At 39.4% G+C, this 19,168-nt stretch overlaps 1 protein-coding gene across 1 annotated transcript; it reads right to left on the bottom strand.

The window, feature by feature from the left end:
* Nucleotides 1-371: 371 nt before the first annotated feature.
* Nucleotides 372-19,151, bottom strand: get1 (guided entry of tail-anchored proteins factor 1). Its single transcript, XM_079824429.1, has 5 exons — nucleotides 18,600-19,151; nucleotides 17,136-17,301; nucleotides 1,785-1,852; nucleotides 976-1,090; nucleotides 372-882 (listed from the first exon to the last, which is right to left on the bottom strand). The coding sequence occupies exons 1-5, from the start codon at nucleotides 18,687-18,689 to the stop codon at nucleotides 809-811; spliced, it is 513 nt and encodes a 170-aa protein (XP_079680555.1). The 5' UTR covers nucleotides 18,690-19,151; the 3' UTR covers nucleotides 372-808.
* Between the last annotated feature and the right edge of the window lie 17 nt (nucleotides 19,152-19,168).

A 19,168-nucleotide genomic window follows, 5' to 3' on the forward strand; every position in this document is an offset into this window, starting at 1 on the left:
AGGAGCTGGACAATCATTGAAGGAACATCCAATTCAAGAGTGTATCAAGACATTTTACATGCAGGAGAATGTCAGGACAGCAGTTCATGGCTTCACATTGGGTGAGGCTACAAGACAATGACCCAGATCACACAAGTAATTCAACTAAAGAATGCTTTCGCTGCTAATTTAGTTACTAAATTCACATACTTGTTTTCCACCCTGCACTGTGAAGGATTACTCGGCATATTCAATAAAAATGTAAAAAGTGCAATTGTTTGTGTGTTATTAGTTTAGCCAGATCGCACCAAATCTTGTGAGTAATCAATGCAGTTTTTTCCAAACGTATTCTTGCCACTATAAAGTCAAATGACGCAATAAAACTCTGCACATACCTTTTCATTTGCACATTTATTAATGCATTTTTATTTGAAATACAATCAATAAATAGATTTGTAACACTGACGAAAAAAAACTGTAACACCAAAACAAGCCCAAATATACAATTATGGTACAAGTAATAAATAAACACCAAATCTGTTGATGGCATCAGCTTATATCATAAAGCTTAAACCAGTGTCTTGCTATTTGTTAGGAATGTTTACATGTCAGCTAAAACATTTGAATGCCATTAAACAAGAATTTGTAAATTTACTACAGACATGAACTGTTTAACGGAACAGTGAATGTTTATTTTTTGTTTTTAAAAGAAATCACTGAGTTTAGGCCAGAGGTCTTCAGCCCTGCTGCAGGGGGTTGAAGACCTCTTCTTTAGGCCACTCATGAAAATCCAGTGACTGGGTATTGATGTTGATATAAAGCTGTTAGTTTAGCTGACAGCATGTAGAACGATGGCCACCACCTTGTTGCAGACAACTAGCCAGCATGTGATTCCAACACCACCTGAGATGAATCAGCAAAAAACACTTTATAACACTCTAAACTCAATGTGATTATATTCATTTAACCAGACGGCACAGGGTGACTGGGACATACCTGCAACTCCAGAAGGAAAGGCTACTAGTCTCTCCAGTGGAGCAATCCATTTACTGGGCACAACTGTGACCGGATCTGCGTAATACTTTAATATGAGCGAGATCATGAGGGCCGCCTAACAACAGAAAGTAGAAAACAAAACAACATGCCATTATGAGAGAATGCATGCAGATACATCAATCCAATTATATGATCTAATAGTCAGAAAGAATTAAATTGAGATGAAAGAATTTATAAAAACCTTTAGACAAAAATAAAAAAAAGTCTGCATATGTGTGTTAGTGGTAGTGGAATATCATATTTGATATTTGATCAGGCTTTTGTGGCTCATATAGTATGATATAGCAAAACTACGCAATTTGGTACGGTTACTTATATGTATGGCCAAAAAGATGACATTCCGATCATTTGTAATGCAAGTCAATGACATCTTTATAACACTTTAACAGAGTACTTACGTAAAAAGCACATAAAAATAAGCTGTCACTCCACATTATTTTTCTAAAGAATGATGTAAGGATAATCAAGTGAACCTAAGTTGCTTTAGTTCAGTAAGTGTTCATCTTGAAATATTACTAACAATATAAAAGTTGTTCTTACGTTTACTACCATAAAATATGTTAATATGTTAAGTTTTCATAGCAAAAAAAGATGCAAGTAGCACAATCTGAAGGTGTTTTACAAACTAAAAGTCATTTTACTTAGATTGTGTACAGCAGGTTTCAAGATCATGTTGAAATTTGCATATAAAATATGATAAAGTAGGCTTTATGGGGTTAATACACAAATTAAAAGTGATCCTAACTCACCTGAGAAATGTAAAATACAATGTTCACAATCCATTTCATTTTTGCTTGCTGTGCAGTTCTTGATTTGACTGTAAAAAAAAAAAAAATACAAAGAATATAAACAAAGATTTCTCTGATTTCATTTAAAGGGTTAGTTCACCAGAAAATTCTGTCATTATTTCTGTACTCTCATGTCGTTCCAAACCCGTAAGACTTTCATTAATCTTCGGAGCACAAATGAAGATATTTTTGATGAAATCTGAGAGCTTTGGGTCTCTTTTATGCTTCATAACGTTCATAAAGAGAACAGAAAACATATCCATATGAATTGAGTGTCCAATTTTTCTGAAGAGACCCGATCGCTTTATATGACAAACAGATTGAATTTAGGGTTTTATTCACATATAAACATTGATCAGCGAACTGAACCTGCTTGACGAGCGAGAACAAACCTATTTCCCAAGAATGAACCTCATTGGTTCTTGCTGAAGCTCAAACTTGCGGTGTAACACAAGAAGGAACCTCATTGGTTCTTGCTGAAGCTAAAACTTGCTGTGTAACAAGAATGAACCTCATTGGTTCTCACTGAAGCTAAAGCGTAATGCGTAACACAAGAATGAACCTCATTGGTTCTCATTGAAGCTAAAGCGTAATGCGTAACACAAGAATGAACCTCATTGGTTCTCACTGAAGCTAAAGCGTAATGCGTAACACAAGAATGAACCTCATTGGTTCTCACTGAAGCTAAAGCGTAATGCGTAACACAAGAATGAACCTCATTGGTTCTCACTGAAGCTCAAACGTAATGCGTAACACAAGAATGAACCTCATTGGTTCTCACTGAAGCTAAAACTTGCTGCGTAAAACAAGAATGAACCTCATTGGTTCTTGCTGAAGCTCAAACCTGCGGCGTAACACGAGAATTAACCTCATTGGTTCTTCCTTAAAAACGAAAACTTGCTGCGTAACACAAGAAGGAACCTCATTGGTTCTTGCTGAAGCTAAAACTTGCTGTGTAACAAGAATGAACCTCATTGGTTCTCACTGAAGCTAAAACGTGCTGCGTAACACAAGAATGAACCTCATTGGTTCTCACTGAAGCGCAAACTTGCTGCATAACACAAGAATGAACTTCATTGGTTCTTGCTTAAAAACTAAAACTTGCTGCGTAACAAGAATGAACTTCATTGGTTCTCACTGAAGCGCAAACTTGCTATGCATCATGAGAATGAACTTCATTGGTTCTTGCTGAAGCTTAAACGTGCTGCGTAACACAAGAATGAACTTCATTGGTTCTTGCTGAAGCTAAAACTTGCTGCGTAACACAAGAATGAACTTCATTGGTTCTCACTGAAGCTAAAACTTGCTGCGTAACACAAGAATGAACTTCATTGGTTCTCACTGAAGCTAAAACTTGCTGTGTAACACAAGAATGAACCTCATTGGTTCTCACTGAAGCTCAAACGTGCTGCATAACACAAGAATGAACCTCATTGGTTCTCACTGAAGCTAAAACGTGCTGCATAACACAAGAATGAACCTCATTGGTTCTCACTGAAGCTAAAACGTGCTGCATAACACAAGAATGAACCTCATTGGTTCTTGCTTAAAAACTAAAACTTGCTGCGTAACAAGAATTAGCTTAATTGGTTCTCACTGAAGCGCAAACTTGCTATGCATCATGAGAATGAACTTCATTGGTTCTGGCTGAAGCTAAAGCGTGCTGCGTAACACAAGAATGAACCTCATTGGTTCTCACTGAAGCTCAAACGTGCTGCGTAACACAAGAATGAACTTCATTGGTTCTCACTGAAGCTAAAACTTGCTGCGTAACACAAGAATGAACCTCATTGGTTCTCATTGAAGCGCAAACTTGTTATGTATCATGAGAATGAACATCATTGGTTCTTGCTGAAGCTAAAACATGCGGCGTAACACAAGAATGAACCTCATTGGTTCTTGCTGAAGCTAAAACATGCTGCGTAACACAAGAATGAACCTCATTGGTTCTCACTGAAGCTAAAACATGCGGCGTAACACAAGAATGAACCTCATTGGTTCTTGCTGAAGCTAAAACATGCTGCGTAACACAAGAATGAACCTCATTGGTTCTCACCAGTGATGCGCGGGTTGATCCAAAATGAGCGGGTGCCCGCGGCCACCCGCGGTTACCCGCGGTTACGAGTCATCCAAAAATATTTTTAATGATATTCGGGTCACGGTCGGTCGGATCGTCAATAAATCCTTATTTACCTTTTGAATGTTGAGCGTTATTAACTTTTGAATAAATGCTGACGCGGGACAAAATGCCCGATTTCCCAAAACGTTGAACTGAGCAATGCCATTGTACCATTTTAATAGGCTACTTTTAAACGCATTTAAAGTCAGTTTTATGTATTTTCTGAGAGGGGGCGGGATTTTTGTTGGGAAAGTCGGGGGAGAGACGCACACTTCGATTAGACTGGATAAACACATGCAGCATCTTAATTGTTAAGAAAATTTTACGAAATAAATGAATAAATCAAGCCTGTATTACATAACACTAGGCTATATCATACAGCATTCAGAAAAATAACAGTTTGCGCTCCTAAGGGCTTTCACACTTTTCCAAATGTTTTCCAAATGTGGGCTGATGAATTCTTCAAGCCGGGTCGAAACATAAACATCGCGTTCATCATTAATATGTAACTGGAGCTGAAATGGAAAATGATGGGCCGCCTCAAGAACTTCCTGCTCTCGCTGCTACACCTCGAGCGCACCACGTCAGGGCCTGAAACATTTTCTCAATGGCCCAATGAGCTACGATGAGCATTTACTACTTTTAAAAAATGCGGGTCAGGAAGCGGGTCGGGTACAATATTTTCTTCTTTTTTTTTGAGGTCCGAGTTGCGGGCGGGTTAGTTGAAAACGTCGGTCGGTGCGGGTTGTTTATACATTGACCCGCGCATCATTGGTTCTCACTGAAGCTAAAACTTGCTGCGTAACACAAGAATGAACCTCATTGGCTCTCACTGAAGCTAAAACGTGCTGCATAACACAAGAATGAACCTCATTGGTTCTTGCTTAAAAACTAAAACTTGCTGCGTAACAAGAATTAGCTTAATTGGTTCTCACTGAAGCGCAAACTTGCTATGCATCATGAGAATGAACTTCATTGGTTCTGGCTGAAGCTAAAGCGTGCTGCGTAACACAAGAATGAACCTCATTGGTTCTCATTGAAGCGCAAACTTGCTTAATAACACAAGAATGAACTTCATTGGTTCTTGCTGAAGCTAAAACGTGCTGCGTAACACAAGAATGAACCTCATTGGCTCTCACTGAAGCTAAAACGTGCTGCATAACACAAGAATGAACCTCATTGGTTCTTGCTTAAAAACTAAAACTTGCTGCGTAACAAGAATTAGCTTAATTGGTTCTCACTGAAGCGCAAACTTGCTATGCATCATGAGAATGAACTTCATTGGTTCTGGCTGAAGCTAAAGCGTGCTGCGTAACACAAGAATGAACCTCATTGGTTCTCATTGAAGCGCAAACTTGCTTAATAACACAATAATGAACTTCATTGGTTCTTGCTGAAGCTAAAACTTACTGCATAAGACAAGAATTAACTTCACTGGTTCTGGCTGAAGCTAAAACGTGCTGCATAACAAGAATGAACCTCATTGGTTCTTGCTGAAGCTAAAACGCGCTGCGTAACACAAGAATGAACTTCATTGGTTCTCACTGAAGCCAAAACGCGCTGCATTACACAAGAATGAACCTCATTGGTTCTCACTGAAGCTAAAACCTGCTGCATAACACAAGAATAAACTTCATTGGTTCTTGCTGAAGCTAAAACTTGCTGCATAACACAAGAATGAACTTCATTGGTTCTCACTGAAGCTAAAACTTGCTGCGTAACACAAGAATGAACCTCATTGGTTCAAACTGAAGCTCAAACGTGCTGCATAACACAAGAATGAACCTCATTGGTTCTCACTGAAGCGCAAACTTGCTGCATAACACAAGAATGAACTTCATTGGTTCTCACTGAAGCGCAAACTTGCTGCATAACACAAGAATGAACCTCATTGGTTCTCACTGAAGCTAAAACTTGCTGCATAACACAAGAATGAACCTCATTGGTTCTCACTGAAGCTAAAACTTGCTGCATAACACAAGAATGAACTTCATTGGTTCTGGCTGAAGCTAAAACTTGCTGCGTAACACAAGAATGAACCTCATTGGTTCTCACTGAAGCTAATACATGCTGCGTAACACAAGAATGAACCTCATTGGTTCTCACTGAAGCTAATACATGCTGCGTAACTCAAGAATGAACCTCATTGGTTCTCACTGAAGCTAATACATGCTGCGTAACACAAGAATGAACCTCATTGGTTCTCACTGAAGCTAAAACTTGCTGCATAACACAAGAATTAACTTCATTGGTTCTGGCTGAAGCTAAAACTTGCTGCATAACACAAGAATGAACCTCATTGGTTCTCACTGAAGCTAAAACTTGCTGCATAACACAAGAATGAACTTCATTGGTTCTTGCTGAAGCTAAAACTTGCTGCGTAACACAAGAATGAACCTCATTGGTTCTTGCTGAAGCTAAAACGCGCTGCGTAACACAAGAATGAACTTCATTGGTTCTCACTGAAGCCAAAACGCGCTGCATAACACAAGAATGAACCTCATTGGTTCTCACTGAAGCTAAAACTTGCTGCATAACACAAGAATGAACTTCATTGGTTCTCACTGAAGCTAAAACTTACTGCGTAACACAAGAATGAACCTCATTGGTTCAAACTGAAGCTAAAACGTGCTGCATAACAAGAATGAACTTCATTGGTTCTCACTGAAGCGCAAACTTGCTATGTATCATGAGAATGAACATCATTGGTTCTTGCTGAAGCTAAAACTTGCTGCGTAACACAAGAATGAACCTCATTGGTTCTCACTGAAGCTAAAATGTGCTGTGTAACACAAGAATGAACCTCATTGGTTCTCATTGAAGCGCAAACTTGCTGCGTAACACAAGAATGAACCTCATTGGTTCTTGCTGAAGCTAAAACATGCTGCGTAACACAAGAATGAACCTCATTGGTTCTCACTGAAGCTAAAATGTGCTGCATAACACAAGAATGAACCTCATTGGTTCTCACTGAAGCTCAAACTTGCTGTGTAACACAAGAATGAACCTCATTGGTTCTCACTGAAGCTAAAACTTGCTGCGTAACACAAGAATGAACCTCATTGGTTCTCACTGAAGCTCAAACTTGCTGTGTAACACAAGAATGAACCTCATTGGTTCTCACTGAAGCTAAAACGTGCTGCGTAACACAAGAATGAACTTCATTGGTTCTCACTGAAGCCAAAACGCGCTGCATTACACAAGAATGAACCTCATTGGTTCTCACTGAAGCTAAAACCTGCTGCATAACACAAGAATAAACTTCATTGGTTCTTGCTGAAGCTAAAACTTGCTGCATAACACAAGAATGAACTTCATTGGTTCTCACTGAAGCTAAAACTTGCTGCGTAACACAAGAATGAACCTCATTGGTTCAAACTGAAGCTCAAACGTGCTGCATAACACAAGAATGAACCTCATTGGTTCTCACTGAAGCGCAAACTTGCTGCATAACACAAGAATGAACTTCATTGGTTCTCACTGAAGCGCAAACTTGCTGCATAACACAAGAATGAACCTCATTGGTTCTCACTGAAGCTAAAACTTGCTGCATAACACAAGAATGAACCTCATTGGTTCTCACTGAAGCTAAAACTTGCTGCATAACACAAGAATGAACTTCATTGGTTCTGGCTGAAGCTAAAACTTGCTGCGTAACACAAGAATGAACCTCATTGGTTCTCACTGAAGCTAATACATGCTGCGTAACACAAGAATGAACCTCATTGGTTCTCACTGAAGCTAATACATGCTGCGTAACACAAGAATGAACCTCATTGGTTCTCACTGAAGCTAATACATGCTGCGTAACACAAGAATGAACCTCATTGGTTCTCACTGAAGCTAAAACTTGCTGCATAACACAAGAATTAACTTCATTGGTTCTGGCTGAAGCTAAAACTTGCTGCATAACACAAGAATGAACCTCATTGGTTCTCACTGAAGCTAAAACTTGCTGCATAACACAAGAATGAACTTCATTGGTTCTTGCTGAAGCTAAAACTTGCTGCGTAACACAAGAATGAACCTCATTGGTTCTTGCTGAAGCTAAAACGCGCTGCGTAACACAAGAATGAACTTCATTGGTTCTCACTGAAGCCAAAACGCGCTGCATAACACAAGAATGAACCTCATTGGTTCTCACTGAAGCTAAAACTTGCTGCATAACACAAGAATGAACTTCATTGGTTCTCACTGAAGCTAAAACTTACTGCGTAACACAAGAATGAACCTCATTGGTTCAAACTGAAGCTAAAACGTGCTGCATAACAAGAATGAACTTCATTGGTTCTCACTGAAGCGCAAACTTGCTATGTATCATGAGAATGAACATCATTGGTTCTTGCTGAAGCTAAAACTTGCTGCGTAACACAAGAATGAACCTCATTGGTTCTCACTGAAGCTAAAATGTGCTGTGTAACACAAGAATGAACCTCATTGGTTCTCATTGAAGCGCAAACTTGCTGCGTAACACAAGAATGAACCTCATTGGTTCTTGCTGAAGCTAAAACAAGCTGCGTAACACAAGAATGAACCTCATTGGTTCTCACTGAAGCTAAAATGTGCTGCATAACACAAGAATGAACCTCATTGGTTCTCACTGAAGCTCAAACTTGCTGTGTAACACAAGAATGAACCTCATTGGTTCTCACTGAAGCTAAAACTTGCTGCGTAACACAAGAATGAACCTCATTGGTTCTCACTGAAGCTCAAACGTGCTGTGTAACACAAGAATGAACCTCATTGGTTCTCACTGAAGCTAAAACTTGCTGCGTAACACAAGAATTAACTTCATTGGTTCTGGCTGAAGCTAAAACTTGCTGCTTAACACAAGAATGAACTTCATTGGTTCTCACTGAAGCCAAAACGCGCTGCATTACACAAGAATGAACCTCATTGGTTCTTGCTGAAGCTAAAACGCGCTGCGTAACACAAGAATGAACTTCATTGGTTCTCACTGAAGCCAAAACGCGCTGCATTACACAAGAATGAACCTCATTGGTTTTTGCTGAAGCTAAAACGCGCTGCGTAACACAAGAATGAAACTCATTGGTTCTCACTGAAGCTAAAACTTGCTGCGTAACAAGAATGAACTTCATTGGTTCTCACTGAAGCTAAAACTTGCTGCATAACACAAGAATGAACTTCATTGGTTCTCACTGAAGCTAAAACTTACTGCGTAACACAAGAATGAACCTCATTGGTTCTTGCTGAAGCTAAAACATGCTGCGTAACACAAGAATGAACCTCATTGGTTCTCACTGAAGCTCAAACGTGCTGCGTAACACAAGAATGAACTTCATTGGTTCTCACTGAAGCTAAAACTTGCTGCGTAACACAAGAATGAACTTCATTGGTTCTTGCTGAAGCTAAAACGTGCTGTGTAACACAAGAATGAACCTCATTGGTTCTCACTGAAGCTCAAACGTGCTGCATAACACAAGAATGAACCTCATTGGTTCTCACTGAAGCTAAAACGTGCTGCATAACACAAGAATGAACCTCATTGGTTCTCACTGAAGCTAAAACGTGCTGCATAACACAAGAATGAACCTCATCGGTTCTTGCTTAAAAACTAAAACTTGCTGCGTAACAAGAATTAGCTTAATTGGTTCTCACTGAAGCGCAAACTTGCTATGCATCATGAGAATGAACTTCATTGGTTCTGGCTGAAGCTAAAGCGTGCTGCGTAACACAAGAATGAACCTCATTGGTTCTCATTGAAGCGCAAACTTGCTTAATAACACAATAATGAACTTCATTGGTTCTTGCTGAAGCTAAAACTTACTGCATAAGACAAGAATTAACTTCATTGGTTCTGGCTGAAGCTAAAACGTGCTGCATAACAAGAATGAACCTCATTGGTTCTCACTGAAGCTAAAACCTGCTGCATAACACAAGAATAAACTTCATTGGTTCTTGCTGAAGCTAAAACTTGCTGCATAACACAAGAATAAACTTCATTGGTTCTTGCTGAAGCTAAAACTTGCTGCATAACACAAGAATGAACTTCATTGGTTCTCACTGAAGCGCAAACTTGCTGCATAACACAAGAATGAACATCATTGGTTCTTGCTGAAGCTAATACATGCTGCGTAACACAAGAATGAACCTCATTGGTTCTCACTGAAGCTAAAACGTGCTGCGTAACACAAGAATGAACCTCATTGGTTCTCACTGAAGCTAAAACCTGCTGCATAACACAAGAATAAACTTCATTGGTTCTTGCTGAAGCTAAAACTTGCTGCATAACACAAGAATGAACTTCATTGGTTCTCACTGAAGCTAAAACTTGCTGCGTAACACAAGAATGAACCTCATTGGTTCAAACTGAAGCTCAAACGTGCTGCATAACACAAGAATGAACCTCATTGGTTCTCACTGAAGCGCAAACTTGCTGCATAACACAAGAATGAACTTCATTGGTTCTCACTGAAGCGCAAACTTGCTGCATAACACAAGAATGAACCTCATTGGTTCTCACTGAAGCTAAAACTTGCTGCATAACACAAGAATGAACCTCATTGGTTCTCACTGAAGCTAAAACTTGCTGCATAACACAAGAATGAACTTCATTGGTTCTGGCTGAAGCTAAAACTTGCTGCGTAACACAAGAATGAACCTCATTGGTTCTCACTGAAGCTAATACATGCTGCGTAACACAAGAATGAACCTCATTGGTTCTCACTGAAGCTAATACATGCTGCGTAACACAAGAATGAACCTCATTGGTTCTCACTGAAGCTAATACATGCTGCGTAACACAAGAATGAACCTCATTGGTTCTCACTGAAGCTAAAACTTGCTGCATAACACAAGAATTAACTTCATTGGTTCTGGCTGAAGCTAAAACTTGCTGCATAACACAAGAATGAACCTCATTGGTTCTCACTGAAGCTAAAACTTGCTGCATAACACAAGAATGAACTTCATTGGTTCTTGCTGAAGCTAAAACTTGCTGCGTAACACAAGAATGAACCTCATTGGTTCTTGCTGAAGCTAAAACGCGCTGCGTAACACAAGAATGAACTTCATTGGTTCTCACTGAAGCCAAAACGCGCTGCATAACACAAGAATGAACCTCATTGGTTCTCACTGAAGCTAAAACTTGCTGCATAACACAAGAATGAACTTCATTGGTTCTCACTGAAGCTAAAACTTACTGCGTAACACAAGAATGAACCTCATTGGTTCAAACTGAAGCTAAAACGTGCTGCATAACAAGAATGAACTTCATTGGTTCTCACTGAAGCGCAAACTTGCTATGTATCATGAGAATGAACATCATTGGTTCTTGCTGAAGCTAAAACTTGCTGCGTAACACAAGAATGAACCTCATTGGTTCTCACTGAAGCTAAAATGTGCTGTGTAACACAAGAATGAACCTCATTGGTTCTCATTGAAGCGCAAACTTGCTGCGTAACACAAGAATGAACCTCATTGGTTCTTGCTGAAGCTAAAACAAGCTGCGTAACACAAGAATGAACCTCATTGGTTCTCACTGAAGCTAAAATGTGCTGCATAACACAAGAATGAACCTCATTGGTTCTCACTGAAGCTCAAACTTGCTGTGTAACACAAGAATGAACCTCATTGGTTCTCACTGAAGCTAAAACTTGCTGCGTAACACAAGAATGAACCTCATTGGTTCTCACTGAAGCTCAAACGTGCTGTGTAACACAAGAATTAACTTCATTGGTTCTCACTGAAGCCAAAACGCGCTGCATTACACAAGAATGAACCTCATTGGTTCTTGCTGAAGCTAAAACGCGCTGCGTAACACAAGAATGAACTTCATTGGTTCTCACTGAAGCCAAAACGCGCTGCATTACACAAGAATGAACCTCATTGGTTCTTGCTGAAGCTAAAACGCGCTGCGTAACACAAGAATGAAACTCATTGGTTCTCACTGAAGCTAAAACTTGCTGCGTAACAAGAATGAACTTCATTGGTTCTCACTGAAGCTAAAACTTACTGCGTAACACAAGAATGAACCTCATTGGTTCTTGCTGAAGCTAAAACATGCTGCGTAACACAAGAATGAACCTCATTGGTTCTCACTGAAGCTCAAACGTGCTGCGTAACACAAGAATGAACTTCATTGGTTCTCACTGAAGCTAAAACTTGCTGCGTAACACAAGAATGAACTTCATTGGTTCTTGCTGAAGCTAAAACGTGCTGTGTAACACAAGAATGAACCTCATTGGTTCTCACTGAAGCTCAAACGTGCTGCATAACACAAGAATGAACCTCATTGGTTCTCACTGAAGCTAAAACGTGCTGCATAACACAAGAATGAACCTCATTGGTTCTCACTGAAGCTAAAACGTGCTGCATAACACAAGAATGAACCTCATCGGTTCTTGCTTAAAAACTAAAACTTGCTGCGTAACAAGAATTAGCTTAATTGGTTCTCACTGAAGCGCAAACTTGCTATGCATCATGAGAATGAACTTCATTGGTTCTGGCTGAAGCTAAAGCGTGCTGCGTAACACAAGAATGAACCTCATTGGTTCTCATTGAAGCGCAAACTTGCTTAATAACACAATAATGAACTTCATTGGTTCTTGCTGAAGCTAAAACTTACTGCATAAGACAAGAATTAACTTCATTGGTTCTGGCTGAAGCTAAAACGTGCTGCATAACAAGAATGAACCTCATTGGTTCTCACTGAAGCTAAAACCTGCTGCATAACACAAGAATAAACTTCATTGGTTCTTGCTGAAGCTAAAACTTGCTGCATAACACAAGAATAAACTTCATTGGTTCTTGCTGAAGCTAAAACTTGCTGCATAACACAAGAATGAACTTCATTGGTTCTCACTGAAGCGCAAACTTGCTGCATAACACAAGAATGAACATCATTGGTTCTTGCTGAAGCTAATACATGCTGCGTAACACAAGAATGAACCTCATTGGTTCTCACTGAAGCTAAAACGTGCTGCGTAACACAAGAATGAACCTCATTGGTTCTCACTGAAGCTAAAACCTGCTGCATAACACAAGAATAAACTTCATTGGTTCTTGCTGAAGCTAAAACTTGCTGCATAACACAAGAATAAACTTCATTGGTTCTTGCTGAAGCTAAAACTTGCTGCATAACACAAGAATTAACTTCATTGGTTCTCACTGAAGCTAAAACTTGCTGCGTAACACAAGAATGAACCTCATTGGTTCTGGCTGAAGCTAAAACGTGCTGCATAACACAAGAATGAACTTCATTGGTTCTCACTGAAGCGCAAACTTGCTGCATAACACAAGAATGAACTTCATTGGTTCTCACTGAAGCGCAAACTTGCTGCGTAACACAAGAATGAACTTCATTGGTTCTCACTGAAGCGCAAACTTGCTGCATAACACAAGAATGAACATCATTGGTTCTTGCTGAAGCTAAAACGTGCTGCGTAACACAAGTATTAACTTCATTGGTTCTGGCTGAAGCTAAAACTTGCTGCATAACACAAGAATGAACCTCATTGGTTCTCACTGAAGCTAAAACTTGCTGCATAACACAAGAATGAACCTCATTGGTTCTCACTGAAGCTAAAACTTGCTGCATAACACAAGAATGAACTTCATTGGTTCTCACTGAAGCGCAAACTTGCTGCGTAACAAGAATGAACTTCATTGGTTCTCACTGAAGCTAAAACGTGCTGCGTAACACAAGTATTAACTTCATTGGTTCTGGCTGAAGCTAAAACTTGCTGCATAACACAAGAATGAACCTCATTGGTTCTCACTGAAGCTAAAACTTGCTGCATAACACAAGAATGAACCTCATTGGTTCTGGCTGAAGCTAAAACTTGCTAAGTAACACAAGCATGAACCTCATTGGTTCTTGCTGAAGCTAAAACGCGCTGCGTAACACAAGAATGAACTTCATTGGTTCTCACTGAAGCCAAAACGCGCTGCATAACACAAGAATGAACTTCATTGGTTCTCACTGAAGCTAAAACTTGCTGCATAACACAAGAATGAACTTCATTGGTTCTCACTGAAGCTAAAACTTACTGCGTAACACAAGAATGAACCTCATTGGTTCAAACTGAAGCTAAAACGTGCTGCATAACAAGAATGAACTTCATTGGTTCTCACTGAAGCGCAAACTTGCTATGTATCATGAGAATGAACATCATTGGTTCTTGCTGAAGCTAAAACTTGCTGCGTAACACAAGAATGAACCTCATTGGTTCTCACTGAAGCTCAAACGTGCTGCGTAACACAAGAATTAACTTCATTGGTTCTGGCTGAAGCTAAAACTTGCTGCATAACACAAGAATGAACCTCATTGGTTCTCACTGAAGCTAAAACTTGCTGCATAACACAAGAATGAACCTCATTGGTTCTCACTGAAGCTAATACATGCTGCGTAACACAAGAATGAACCTCATTGGTTCTCACTGAAGCTAAAACGTGCTGCGTAACACAAGAATTAACTTCATTGGTTCTGGCTGAAGCTAAAACTTGCTGCATAACACAAGAATGAACCTCATTGGTTCTCACTGAAGCTAAAACTTGCTGCATAACACAAGAATGAACCTCATTGGTTCTGGCTGAAGCTAAAACTTGCTAAGTAACACAAGCATGAACCTCATTGGTTCTTGCTGAAGCTAAAACGCGCTGCGTAACACAAGAATGAACTTCATTGGTTCTCACTGAAGCCAAAACGCGCTGCATAACACAAGAATGAACCTCATTGGTTCTCACTGAAGCTAAAACTTGCTGCATAACACAAGAATGAACCTCATTGGTTCTCACTGAAGCTAAAACTTGCTGCATAACACAAGAATGAACTTCATTGGTTCAAACTGAAGCTAAAACGTGCTGCATAACAAGAATGAACTTCATTGGTTCTCACTGAAGCTAAAACTTGCTGCGTAACACAAGAATTAACTTCATTGGTTCTGGCTGAAGCTAAAACTTGCTGCATTACACAAGAATGAACCTCATTGGTTCTCACTGAAGCTAAAACTTGCTGCGTAACAAGAATGAACTTCATTGGTTCTCACTGAAGCTAAAACTTGCTGCATAACACAAGAATGAACTTCATTGGTTCTCACTGAAGCTAAAACTTACTGCGTAACACAAGAATGAACCTCATTGGTTCAAACTGAAGCTAAAACTTGCTGCGTAACACAAGAATGAACCTCATTGGTTCTCACTGAAGCTCAAACGTGCTGCATAACAAGAATGAACTTCATTGGTTCTCACTGAAGCGCAAACTTGCTGCATAACACAAGAATGAACTTCATTGGTTCTCATTGAAGCGCAAACTTGCTATGTATCATGAGAATGAACATCATTGGTTCTTGCTGAAGCTAAAACTTGCTGCGTAACACAAGAATGAACCTCATTGGTTCTCACTGAAGCTAAAATGTGCTGTGTAACACAAGAATGAACCTCATTGGTTCTCACTGAAGCTAAAATGTGCTGCATAACACAAGAATGAACTTCATTGGTTCTCATTGAAGCGCAAACTTGCTGCGTAACACAAGAATGAACCTCATTGGTTCTTGCTGAAGCTAAAACTTGCTGCATAACACAAGAATGAACCTCATTGGTTCTCACTGAAGCTCAAACGTGCTGCGTAACACAAGAATGAACCTCATTGGTTCTTGCTGAAGCTAAAACTTGCTGCGTAACACAAGAATGAACCTCATTGGTTCTTGCTGAAGCTAAAACTTGCTGCGTAACACAAGAATGAACCTCATTGGTTCTCACTGAAGTTCAAACCTGCTGCGTAACACAAGAATGAACTTCATTGGTTCTCACTGAAGTTCAAACCTGCTGCGTAACACAAGAATGAACTTCATTGGTTCTCACTGAAGCGCAAACTTGCTGCGTAACACAAGAATGAACCTCATTGGTTCTCACTGAAGCGCAAACTTGCTGCGTAACACAAGAATGAACCTCATTGGTTCTCACTGAAGCTCAAACGTGCTGCGTAACACAAGAATGAACCTAATTGGTTCTTGCTGAAGCTAAAACTTGCTGCGTAACACAAGAATGAACCTCATTGGTTCTTGCTGAAGCTAAAACTTGCTGCGTAACACAAGAATGAACCTCATTGGTTCTTGCTGAAGCTAAAACTTGCTGCGTAACACAAGAATGAACCTCATTGGTTCTCACTGAAGTTCAAACCTGCTGCGTAACACAAGAATGAACCTCATTGGTTCTCACTGAAGTTCAAACCTGCTGCGTAACACAAGAATGAACTTCATTGGTTCTCACTGAAGCGCAAACTTGCTGCGTAACACAAGAATGAACCTCATTGGTTCTCACTGAAGCTCAAACTTGCTGCGTAACACAAGAATGAACCTCATTGGTTCTCGCACGTCAAGCGAACATACTTGAGCTTCCGCTTACCACAGCTGTTGTGCGAGTAGATGAATGTTTATATGTGAATAAAAACCTAAGCTCAGTGATCGTGTCTCTTCAGAAAATTTGGACTAAACCGCTCAATTCATATGGATTAGTTTTACAGCCTCTCTGTGAACGTGTCAAAGTGGAAGTTGCGTAGCTGTCAATGGAGGGACAGAAAGCTCTCAGATTTCCTCAAAAATATCTTCATTTGTGTTCTGAAGATGAATGAAAGGTTTGGAACGACACAAGAGTGAGTAGTTAATGACAGAATTTTCATTTTTGGGTGAACTAACCCTTTAAAGTCTCTTCATTGGAGTTTTGAAGATGAACAAGTCTTATTGGATTTGAACGAGAAATTGATGATAGAATCTCAAAGTTTGGGTAAACAAACCCTGTAACAAGTTATAACCATCCAGTATCTGTGGCTACACTAGACATGAAGGACAGCAACAGGCAGCAGCTGAGCCATTTGTCTTCCTTCATGAATACTGAAGCCGTTATCTGAAACCCACCTGCCATTTTCCACACTTGGCCTGAGACTTTGAATTCTCCAGTGCCAAGTGAAGAAACTTTTGGTTCCTCAGTTCTCGCCCCACTATAAAGTGGACAACGGCAATCACATAGACTAGCTCACCAAAGCAGTTTTGGAAAGTTTGATGTTAGTTTGACTTTCATCAGGTGTGAGCTTTTGGCTGTAAACATCTTAACACGCTGCCCTTTGCTCCTTGTTTTCAATATATCAATATGAAGCATGTTGCGACACAATTTGGCTGTTTTGTTGGCTCCTTTCTGTGTTGTGCTGGTTAGAAAGCAATCAAAATTTAGTTTACCAAGAGTCTTCAGCTGATCAGTCATCTTGTTGATCTTGCGTTCCAGTCTAGCGTATCTGGCGAACTCGTCCATCATGCTGATGCTAGACAACTCCATCCTCATGTTCTGGATCTCTGCCCTCATCTCCATCTCCTGATCAGCATCTTTCTGAAAGATCTTCGACAGCTATGAGAACAAACACAAAATCTGATATTGTACATGTGCTCATTCACTTTAAAATGTACTCAAAGCTTTTACACTGAATATGCCCCAAGGGGAATTCATTGTTCTTATGAAGACCTAAGAAGGACATCTGGTTTTCCATTTGTTCCCATGGAATAAAGAAATAAAAAAGGTAAATCACAATGTTTACCTCACAATTTTGACTCATTTCTCGCAATTGCGAGTTTATATCTCAGTTTTGACCTTTTCCACTCAATTACAAGTTTTATATCTAACAGTTTTGACTTTTCCCTCTCAATTGTGTGTTTATATCTCTGTTTTGACTTTTCCCTCTCAGTTGTGAGTTTATATCTCTCAGTTTTGACTTTTCCCTCTCAGTTGTGAGTTTATATCTCTCAGTTTTGACTTTTCCCTCTCAATTACGAGTTTTATATCTCACAGTTTTGACTTTTCCCTCTCAGTTGTGAGTTTATATCTCTCAGTTTTGACTTTTCCCTCTCAGTTGTGAGTTTATATCTCTCAGTTTTGACTTTTCCCTCTCAGTTGAGTTTATATCTCTGTTTTGACTTTTCCCTCTCAATTACAAGTTTATACCTCACAGTTTTGACTTTTTCCCTCTCAATTGAAAGTTTAAATCTAATTCCACAGAATCCTGAGTTTACACCTCACAACAGTTTTTTTTCCTGCCACGAAATAACAAAATAAAAAGGTAATTGCGACCTTTTTAATCTCACAATTCTGACTTTTTTCCCTCCTCACAACTGCAACGAGTTTATATCTCTATATCACTTTTTATATTTATATGACTTTGTAATAACAATAATCTAGACATTAAGAAACCAGACAATAGCATGTTCTTTTATACAGTACTGTAGTTAAACTACTTTGTTGTTGTTTTTACATATATATGGAGTACATTGAAGTACCATGTACATGAAATGGCATGTTATATTAATAAATGATCATTCAGTACCATTGTGTACATCCAGGTAACATGGTATTGTCTAAAAATTGCACTTTTTACTGGTCTGTAAAAATATTAATAGCCCACATCAAACGTTTGTTTGGTACTAGTACTACTGACCACTAATTAGTGTTTATGAATGGGTTTACTTAGTTAAAGCTATAGAATGGTGGTAGTTTAACAGAGCAGCTTTTGTTTGCTGTGACTACATGAAGCTCCTGTAGGGGTAGCAGACATGCTGCATCACACCAATAATGGCGTCACATCACGACGAATACACTTTTGAAAATATAGATGTGCCTACGCGCCCCTAAAACTCTTTTGAAACAATACTCACAAATGAAGAAATTGATGGCAGGAATGTTTTGACGAGGTTGCACAGAAACACACAGCTCAGTACAAGAAACCAGTTAAACCCGGCAGCCATTTTCTTTTCATCACCCTGATCCTCCCCCAATAATACAAACACACTATAGCGCTGCTTTTCACCGGTTCTTCAAGTTAAATGTTTAAAATATACTTATATTATCTAAAAAAAAATATGCAACGACATTCAACTATTTGAAAACGTCATGTTTATTAGACAAAACCCGTTTTTTTTTTCTTAAGCGGCGTGTTTCTTTAAATGCATCACAAAGATATGCAAGGCACGAATATATATGCATGTAACCAGTACTAAATATATATGTATATGCTTACGGATACAAAAAAAAGAAAGAAAGTGGCGCCTAAACTACATACACGCAAATCTGTGATTGACACCTCAACCTATCCACACGGGCACTTTGCTTTGGTTTGAAATGTGGTTGCCAGGACGTTTCAGCCAATCAGCGCTGAGAAGGGGCGGAGCGTAGCCCGCATCAGGTTAGTGCTATAATGAAAAGAATATAGAAAGGGGAGATCCAA

This window comes from Gobio gobio (genome assembly GCF_949357685.1).
Source record: "Gobio gobio genome assembly, chromosome: 8".
Taxonomy (NCBI): Eukaryota; Metazoa; Chordata; class Actinopteri; order Cypriniformes; family Gobionidae; genus Gobio; species Gobio gobio.